Source organism: Oxyura jamaicensis, chromosome 20 (assembly GCF_011077185.1).
Source record: "Oxyura jamaicensis isolate SHBP4307 breed ruddy duck chromosome 20, BPBGC_Ojam_1.0, whole genome shotgun sequence".
In the NCBI taxonomy this organism is placed as follows: domain Eukaryota; kingdom Metazoa; phylum Chordata; class Aves; order Anseriformes; family Anatidae; genus Oxyura; species Oxyura jamaicensis.
In genome coordinates, this window is record NC_048912.1 from 14,664,865 (window position 1) to 14,674,256 (window position 9,392).

General features: G+C 69.2%; 1 protein-coding gene across 4 annotated transcripts; it reads left to right on the top strand.

The window, feature by feature from the left end:
* The first annotated feature begins 3,160 nt into the window (after positions 1–3,160).
* PDYN (prodynorphin) lies at positions 3,161–8,403 on the top strand. Of its 4 annotated transcripts, XM_035343627.1 has the most exons (4): positions 3,161–3,945; positions 4,908–4,958; positions 6,523–6,670; positions 6,976–8,403. In XM_035343627.1, the coding sequence occupies exons 3-4, from the start codon at positions 6,542–6,544 to the stop codon at positions 7,537–7,539; spliced, it is 693 nt and encodes a 230-aa protein (XP_035199518.1). In that variant the 5' UTR covers positions 3,161–3,945; positions 4,908–4,958; positions 6,523–6,541; the 3' UTR covers positions 7,540–8,403. The 4 variants fall into 4 exon arrangements, with proteins under 4 accessions (XP_035199518.1, XP_035199517.1, XP_035199516.1 ...); XM_035343626.1 differs by lacking the exon at positions 4,908–4,958; XM_035343625.1 differs by lacking the exons at positions 3,161–3,945; positions 4,908–4,958 and adding an exon at positions 5,984–6,357.
* The last annotated feature ends 989 nt before the right edge of the window (positions 8,404–9,392 follow it).

A 9,392-nucleotide genomic window follows, 5' to 3' on the forward strand; every position in this document is an offset into this window, starting at 1 on the left:
GGGCGCGCGCCCCCCGCCCGCACGGGGAGCGCAGCGCGCGCGCGGGGGCACGCGCCGCCACCCGCCCGCCGCCGCCGCCGTGTCGGAGGGCGGAAAAGCGCGCCCTGCCTGCCCCTTTAAGCCGGCGGCCAATCGGGGCGCCGCGGGGCGAACCACCGCGGGGCCGCGGGGGGGGACGGGGGGGGGGGGGTATATGGAGAGGGGTCCCCCTCGTAACCGGGAGGGGATCGGTGGAGGCGGTCAGGGGTTGTGGGGGTTGTGAGGAGCGGGAGGTGTCCCGGTGGGGGGGGTTGATGGCGGGGTGGGGGTGGGGGGGAGGCTCGATCGTGTGTGTGCCCCCCCTCCCCCGGTGGGTTGGTACGGGCCGGGCTGGTGTAAACAGAGCGGGGAGGGGGCGGGGCTTGGGTGTGGGGAGGGGCCGAGCGCGGTGGCGTCAGCGGCGCGTGCCGCCGGGAGGGGCGGGGCCGGGCTCCGGGGAGGGGCGGAGCCAGGGGGCGGGGCCGGGCACCGGGCACCGGGCACCGGGCACCGGGCACCGGGCACCGGGCTCCGGGCTCCGGGCACCGGGCTCCGGGCACCGGGCTCCGGGCACCGGGCAGAGCAGCCGCCAGGCCCCAGCCCCGGTCGCGGCCCGTTAAGGCCACCTCAGCCACCGCCACCCCCGTCCCAGTTAACGGAGACCACCGGGGGTTTGCCCCGGAGCCTTCGCAGGGGGTCGGAGGCTGCGGGGCCCTGGCGGGGTTCGGGGAAGCAGCCGCCGTGGTGGGCACCGGAGGTCCTGGGACGGGGGCTGAGACACGAAGCAGGGGTGCAGGAGGCAGCACCCGGTCACCGGCAAGGGCTGGCCCTGACCCCGTCCCGGTCCCGGTCCCGCTCTGGCCTCACGCACGGGGCACGACACGGGGCCACCAGCAGCCCCAGACCCCTCTCGCTGCCCCCCTCCGTCCCCCCCCCACCTCCTTGGCCACCGCCGCCAACAGCTCCCAACACCGGGACGTCACCGCGGTCCCAAACCACCCCCCCCCCCCGGCACCGGCACTTGAGGCCGAGCCGGGGGGGTTGGGGGGGGGGGCTCGGAGGACCCCCCGGGGGGGACAGGGGCAGGGGGGAGCAGGCGCCTGGGCAGAGCCCCCCCGGTGCTTGCAGGCGCTGGCTGACGTGACCTGCTTATCTGCCGGCGTTACCGGCTGCCACCGCCTCCTCCCGCGTGCCGCCAGCGGCCCTGCGCACGCCCTCGGCCCCCCGAAGCCGCTTTTAAGGGATGGGGAAAACTCCCCCTCTTACGGCACAGCTCTCACCCCGCTGCTTCGTTGTCCCGGGGAAACGTCAGCGTGACTCAGAGACGGCTTCCCGCGAGGGAGCGACGGATGAGCATTAATTAAGCCGCTGCTGGGCGGCCTCGCTGGCAGCGCCTTTCCCGAGAGGACCCCGTCACCCCCGCGCCCGCCCGGGTTGCCACCGGCCCTGGGACCCAACCTCTCGCCTCTGCGGCGCCCGTGGGCGATGCCGGGACCGGGGCCGGGAGAAATCCAAGCTCCTGCCCGCAGCAGGCGCCTCGTTACCCTGTCTCCGTGCTCCGGGGGTGGGGGCTCCCTCGGTGTCCCCAAGCTCCCGTCCCCCCCGGTGCAGTTACCCCACTGGCTGCGTGGCTGCGGCGAGGTGCAGCCCGGTGCCAGCAACGGGGCCGTCGGCGGGGCCAAGGTGGCTCCGTTCCCCTCCCGGGGGGCTCGGTGGGGGCCGGCTGGGGCCGTGATGTGGTGCTGAGCGATAGGCGCTGGGGTCTTGCTTTTGGGGAGCCCCCCTATTTTTTTTTGGGGGGGGGGGTTTGCATTGCCTCCATGCTGCACCCCCCCCCCCCGGGTGCTGATTTTGAGCACGCTTTCAGCCCGTTTGGCTCCCGGTGCGTGCCCAGAGCTGGCCCGGCTGCGGGCAGCTCGGATTTTGGGGTGCAGCCCCGGCCACGCCGTTCCCTTCCCCGGTCCCCCGGCAGCCGCCAGCCCTCGGGGCGCTGCTGCTCGTGCCCGGAGGGGGGGTGTGAGGGGGGGTCCGGGTGAGCCATTTACCTGCGCAGCAGCAGGGCGAAGCGGGGAGGCTGGGTTTTAGAGCCGTGCGTGGTGAGCTGGGGAGGGCGAGCTGACAGCCCTGGTGGTTTTGGTGTGAGAAAACCCTCCCCGCGGGGCTGCTCGTGCCGGCGGCAAGGGTTAAACCTCCCGGGGCCACCCGCAGCAGCCGCAGGGCTGAGGGTGCCGGCTGTGGTTTGCAGCTGCTTTTTGTTCTCCGCTTTGTTCTCTCCTTCCGTGCCTGCACAGCCCAGCCAACGTGAGCAGGCGGGGATGGAGAATGGGGGGGCGAGGCAGCCTCTGCCCGTGCCCTCTGGGGACCGAGATGTGTCCCCCCTTCCCCGCAGCGCTGCTGCCACCTCCCAGCACGGGTCCTGCACGGGACGTCCCCTCCAGTCCCCTCCAGTCCCCTCCGGCAGCCCCGGGGAGATGCGGGGTGCTGTGCCCTCGCTTCCCCCCCCTTTTCCCTGCTCCCTCGGTCCCCCCACGCGGGTTCAGCCCCAGCTTGGCTGAGCCAACCCCCCCACCCCCCCAAGATCCCACGAGCTCCTGGGTGCAGCGCGATGCCCCAAACGTGGAGGCCAGCGAAGGTGGCACCGGTGCCGTGGGACCGTGTGGGCAACCGCTGCCTGCTGCCTCCTTGCCCAGCTCCCGAGGGTCCCGGCCGTGCCGACGACCCCCTCACCGGCACCGGGAGGGCTGAGCGCAGGCACCGGGGTCTGGCAGCTGGTGCTGAAGCCGGGGAGAAAGTCGGGTTGCTGGGAAACATCCCTCTTGAGCGCCGATAAAAATAGCTCCGTCTTCAAGGCGAGGACGGGGCTGCGCTGCGGCCCCTGGAGCTGCTGGGGATGGGGCGGACGGGCCCCGGGGAGGGGGTGCTGGGGGGCGTCAGGATGCGCTGCTGGTGGGGCACGGTGGTGCGTGGCTTTATGGGGGTGTCCCAGCGCTGCCCGGCTCCAAAACGGGCTTGGAAATGTGTGAGCAGGGGTCAGAGCCAGGCAAGGGGGGGGCTCTGCCTTCCCTCAGCCCCCCTTCAGGCTCAGCCTTTTGGGTTTGTTCCCGGGAGGAGGAGGGCACGAGGGGAGGGCGGTGGGGGAAGCCCGGTGGGTCAGCATTATGGGGGGGGGGTCTCTGCGAGGTCTTTGCTGTCTGATTAGAGCCGGGCTGGGTGGGGGGGAGCCAACCCCGAGCAGCTCCTCGGTCTCTCCCGGGGCACAAACCCACCCCCTCGCCCTCCCCGGTGCCTTCGGGTGGGCTCCTTCCCCTCCCCGGCACCGCCACGAGGACGGGGCTTCCCCGGAGCCTGGGTAACGGGGCGCAGCGCCGAGGGCTCCCCTAAGCCCCCCTGCATCTCGGGCACGGTTCGCATTCACACCCTGGAGGGATTCGCACCCGTGCAGCTGACAGAGACCCCTGCCCATCGCCCGCCACGCTGGGGGACCCACGTTCCCACCCCGTCGGGGGTCCCCGGGGAGGGAAGCAGAGGCTGCGGGGCAGGCCGGGGGGCTCGCACCCGAATCCCCAGGGCTGTGGCGAGGCCGTGGCGAGGCGGGAGAGCCTGCTCGGGAGGTGGCGGGGATGCTGCGGGGCTGATTATTCACAGCTTCCCTCACCCCGATTGGCTCCGCGGCGCTGAGCGGAGCCGGGCCCCGCAGCAGGAGGAGACTCGGTGGCCATAAAAGCGGGCTTGGGAGCCGACGGGGCGCCGAGTCCAGTGGGCACCCGGGAGCTCCACGGCCTCCAGCCCGGCCTCGCCGCCGATGCCCGGCTCAGCCTGACGTGGGGAGCGCCGCCAGCGACCCCGGGCGAGGGGCTCCGCGTGCCCCCCAAGCTCCGCAGGGTTTACCCAAGGGGGAGAGCTCGGCGGGACGGGGAGCGCCAGCAGGTAGGGCCGGGGCGCGCGGCCGCGGATTCGGGGTTCGGGTCACCGCCTCGCTCCCCTTCCCTCGCCTCGCCGCCGTCCCCTCGCTGCAGCTGGGCATCGCTTCTGCTCGCGGGAGCGTGGCTCAGGTTGTTTAAAAACACCTCCCAAGCTGGGAGCATCTCGTGCTCCGTGCGTTATTGACACTCGGAAGCGCGGCTGGGGCTCCTGCCTGGGCGCAGGTGCTCCGCTCATCCCTCGCTTTGCCGGGGCTCGTTTCGATGCTGGTGCCGCTGGTTCTGCCCACGTGGAGAACTCGCAGCCCGGGACAGAGCCGAGGGCAGTGAGACGGCACAGGCAGCTGGGGAAATGCCAGCAGGGTGCCTCCGGCGGTGCGCCCTCGGCCAGACCCCGCCGTGCGGCGGCGTTGCTGGGTTTTGCCGTGATTCTGGACAAAAAGTCATTGGGTTTTTGGTGTTTTTTTTTTGGAGAAACGTTGGTCTGAACTTGTCGTCGGGTCATTTTTAAAACGGAGAGGAAAGGAGCTGCTGGAAGGTGGTTCTGCCTCTCCACCACGCATCTGTAGGGTCCCAAACTGTCCGGGTTGGACTTCGCAAGGAGAAAGCTGCCAGCTTTTCCGCACAAGCAAAACCTGTGTGGCAGCAAAACCCTGAGCAGAAAAGGGGCAGGGACGGAGGGGCCACGCGGGGCACAGGTCGGGTGTGCTGGGGGCAGACGCAGGAGCCCGGAGCCACCAGGGACACTTCCAGCAGCAGCTGAGATCGTGTGGACGGGACGTGGCTCCAGGATACAAGCCCGAGCAGAGATGCCCAGCCTCGGGGTGCCCCCAGCTGCCGCGGTGTCACGCTCTAACCCCGCTGTTCTCCTCCCTTTGTCTCTGCTCCTTTTCACTTCTCCCTTAAGCTCTGCGTTTTCCTCCCCCCTTCCCCTGCCCCAGTACTGCCAGCCTCTCCTCCCTCCCGCAGCAGGAGCACGGCAGAGCTCCGTGGGGACCTTGGTGGCAGTGTGGGGACAAGGTAGGTTGGCGGCGGGCTGGCCGCGGTGCCGGGGGGCTGCAGCTTGTCCCCTGCAGCCGGACAGGCGTGGGGCGAACGCCCCGGGCTGCTCGGGGAATGCCAGCGAGCGGGGTCCCAGCAGCAGCGCGGCCGTGCAGCCGACGGATGCAATTAGTGAGCTTCGTTTCCCTCGGTGTCGCAGCTCGCGCTTACCTCGGTGGCTGGGGACTCCTCTCTCAGCGCCGTCTCGGTGGCAGCGAGGTGATAAGGGGCTGCCCGTGGGGTCTGGGCGGTGTGGGGCAGGGCAGCCCGTCCCGCCGTGCCCCTCTCCGTGCCCGTGCCCACCTTGGGGGCCGCCAGCCCCGTGCCCGCCGCTCTGCCAGGGCGAGTCGTGGCGGTGCTCGGGGCCGCGCGGAGCCGGCGTGCGGTGGGTGCAGCCGAGGAATGCAGCTAGCTTGACACACGGTGGTGCAGATAATTCAAATTAAAATTTAATTTAGCATGAATTAATACCGTGGCATTAACATTTCTTCATCAGTGCCAATTACAGTACATTAGCAGACGCTGCCGGAGAATACAATAGTCTCTGACATGCGTCATTAACGTGTAACAGATCCCTCTGGGTCACGCCTTTCCACCCCACATAAAAGCAGCCACGGAGGCAGGAGGGTGCTTGCTGCCAGCGCGCCCCTTCGGGGTCAGCTCTCCCTCCCAGGGCCACCGTGGGCCCAGACTCACCACCGTTCCCAAGTGCTGCCACTGGTGCCGGCCACCGGCCCCTCCAGCATCTCCGGGGGGTCCAGGGGTGGCATCAGGCACTGCCACCAGCACAGCCCCTCTCGGAGCCATGGCACGGAGCATCCAGCCCTCCTGGCCACATCCACGGAAGCGAGACATCCCAGCAGGGCTCTCGGTAGGCTGGTGAACGGCAGTCATGGCTGGCAGGTGGGCTTCATCCTGAAATCAGCTTGTTCCCCTCCCTCCCTCCCGCTGTACTCCCCACGCAGAAGCAGCGTGGCAGGGAGGGGAGCGGGGGGAAGCAGCTCGGGGTACAGCAGCGGGGTGAGGCCGTACCGGCGGTGGGCAGCCCAGCGCCCAGTCCTGCCCACGGCGCCCCCAGCCCCTTCTGCTGGCGGCTCCGCAGCTCGGCGTTGTTCTTCCCCAAGGCCAAGGGGAGAGCCGCTGATTCATCCCCTCCACGCCGCGCAAACGCGCGCTCTCAGTGTTGCAGAGAAACGCGACGCTAAAAGCAAAAGGCACTGTCCTCACAGACAACACACAAGAGGTGATGGGGGGCTCGGGGTGGGACTTCGGTCCTCGAGGCCTGTGCAAAGAGCCAGGCTGCAGGCAGGGTCCGCGTCCTGCGGTGTCCCCGTGGGTCACTCCTGTCCCTCCTGGTGCCCAGGAGCAGCTCCCAGAGGTGAGTGGGGAGGGTCCTGGCACGCGTCCCCAGGAGCGGGTGGAAGCAGTAGGTGGCCTGCTCCACACTGTGGGGCAGCCAGGGGCTCCGGGCACGGCGGGGTGAGGGTCTCTGGGTGCTGGACACGGGTAGGTGACGGTCCCTGTGCTGTCTCGCCCTCTCCAGGCAGCGGCTGCAGGGCAGGATGGCGCGGCGGGCGCTGGTGCTGGTGCTCTGCCTCTCCCTGGCTGCGGCAGCCTCCGCCGACTGCGCGACCCAGTGCTCCCTGTGCGCCAGCCAGGGACGGGGCACCGAGAGCAGCGTGCGGCCCCTGGTGAGTGCTGGTCCCCAGCAGCCCCCGGAATTTAGCAGGGAGGTAAAATACCGAGGGCTGGGGGGGTTGCGGGACACTTTGGGGGACGTCGCAGGGTGATGGTGGGTGATGGGCAGAGCTGGGTGCTCGTGGGCTCCTATGGGTGGTCGCAGGCACCCAAGGGTGCTGGGGGTGCACAGGCTCCGTGCTGAGCTTGGCAGCGTGGCAGGCGCGGATCCAGGGGCTGCGGCGGTGACACCCCCTGGCAGGGCGAGCACCCAGAGCGCCGGGTGATGCCAGCGGGCACCGTGGCTGCTGTCTTGCAGATGTGCCTGCGGGAGTGCCAGGGCTCCTCGCCGCCTGGCGCCGAGTGGGAGACCTGCAGGAAGGCGCTGGCGCTCCTGGCCCCGCTGGTGGCCCTGGCCGAAGGGACAGACCCGTCCCCTTCGGAGGCAGAGGACGAGGCAGAGCCGGAGCAGGATCTCAGCCCCGGGGAGCTGCCGCTGGCACCGGTCAAGCGCTACGGGGGCTTCATGAAGAAGCTGGCCAAGGGGAAGCTGCTGTCCCTGCTGCGCGAGAACGCCCACAGCAAGGGCAGCCTCAGCAAGAAGTTCGGGGGCTTCAGCCGCAAACCGGGGGAGCGGGCGGCCCCCGAGGACTACCCGGGGCCGGGGGACGTGGGCAGCGAGGAGCCCGCGGGCACGGGGGCCGAGGGGCAGGAGCTGGCAGAGCTGCACAAGCGCTACGGAGGCTTCATGCGCCGGATCCGGCCCAAGCTCAAGTGGGACAATCAGAAGCGCTACGGGGGCTTCCTGCGGCGGCAGTTCAAGGTGACCACGCGGTCGGACGAGGACCCCAGTGCCTACTCAGCGGAGGTCTTAGACCTATAGAGCCCAGCAAGGGACAGTCAGCCCTGCGGGTCCCCACGCCAACAGCCCAGATGATGCCATCACCCCTACCCCTGTCCCCAGCCCAGCGTGGCTGGCATCGTCCCCTCCTCATCCGCACCACGGGGCACGGGCTGGGCTCCGCCACCCCCAGCCCCACACACCCCACGGAGGTGGCCCCGGCTCTGTCCCCAGTTGTTCCTCTCCAGCTCATCTGCCCACCCCTCCAGGACCCCGTGCACCCAGGGGACGTTGTCACTCCTCCGGCTGCTGGTGGTGCAGCTGCTGGGCCAGCCCCTGTGCTCCCCAGGTAGCACGGGGGCAAAGCCACTGGGGACGCATCCCCTGCCCTCCCGTGGCCGCAGAAGCACAGCAGGGTCTGGAAACCATCACAGCTGACGGATGGGGCAACAGCTCCTGAGGCCTGGGAAGGATGAACCGGAGCAGGATCAGGCCCTCCAGGCTGCGATATGACCCGTGCAGCCAGCAGGTCCCACAGGGGGCTGCACACCAGCCATGGGGAGAGGCAGCTGGGCAGGGCTCGCACCACGTCCCCGCCGTCAGGGCAGGCTGCTGTGCTTGGCCGAGCACCCCTGTCCCCTCCTGGAGCTGCTCGTTGTGTCCCACTCATCCCAGCCCCATCACCTTCCCCGTTCCGAGAACACCCTCATGGTTTGCTCGCCCGGGAGCAGGGTCGGACCTGCTTCCCCGGCCCCCTGCTCCCCCCCCGCAGCCAATAAAAGGCAGATGCCAACGAAGTCGTGCTGGTGCCGAGCGTCTGCTTCCTCCACGTGGATCCAGCCCTTGGCACGAGGCGATCGTGCACCCCAAACCGGGGCTGGGGTTGGGGGGGGCACGAGTGCCAGCTTTGATGCCTGGTGTACTCCACGCACTGTGGGAGCCCCCAGACCCCACTGCCGCTGGCCCTGCCCGGGAAGCCCAGCAGCTGCCCTGGCTGTGCCAAGCCATCCCCTTGCTGCTTGTGCTTCCAGGACAACACGACCCCGCTGGCAGCAGCTCCGTGCCAGGAAAGCCAAAGCCAGGCAGCAAACACCCTTTTGAACATCTCCGTAGGCTCAGCCCCTGTTCCAAGCAGGACACACCAGCCCCAGCCAAGCCCCCAGCTCCAGGGGGGGGAAGAAGCCCCATGGCAGAAGCTCGCCCCCAGCACAGAACCGTCCCACACCCAGGTGGGGCTGCTCCATGTCCACGTCCCCTCCCGGGGCTGCGGAGCAGCTGAAGATGTCGGGGGGCCACACGTAGAGCTGACCCTTCCTCACAGTGCCCAGGGACCTGGCACTGAGCACCCTGACCCCAGCCTCCTCACGGTGCTGGATGAGGCCTCTCCCCCCCCCCATGGGGGGGCCCGCTGGCCCCCTGCCCACCATCCCCCCCCAGCAGGGGACACGGTGACCCCCCCCTCCAAGCACAGAGACCTGCTGCTACGCAGGAGCGGCGCAGGACTTTTCACTTTTATTATAAAAATATCTCGCAAGCAAAAAGAAAAGAAAAACAAGTCGTGGTCAGTACAAGCAGTCACACAGATCCTGAAGCAGCGTCGAGGCTCCCCAGTGCCCCGCGCCGTGGGGCCACGGGGGTTCCATGGGGGGGGGTGGCCCCATGCCATGTCCTGGGGTGGGGGGGACACAAAGACACATGTGTCCCCCCTGCCCCTGGCTGCAGGGAGCTGGCCTGGCCCCCCAGCCAAGCTTGGGGGTGGAAGGGGGCATGTGAGACGCTCAAGCTCTACAGGGTTTAGGGTTCTTTTTTTTTTTTTTACGTAGGCCTCGTTCTTAATTTTGCACATCTTATTCTAGTGCTACATACACAGCAGTACACCCACGTACGACACAAGA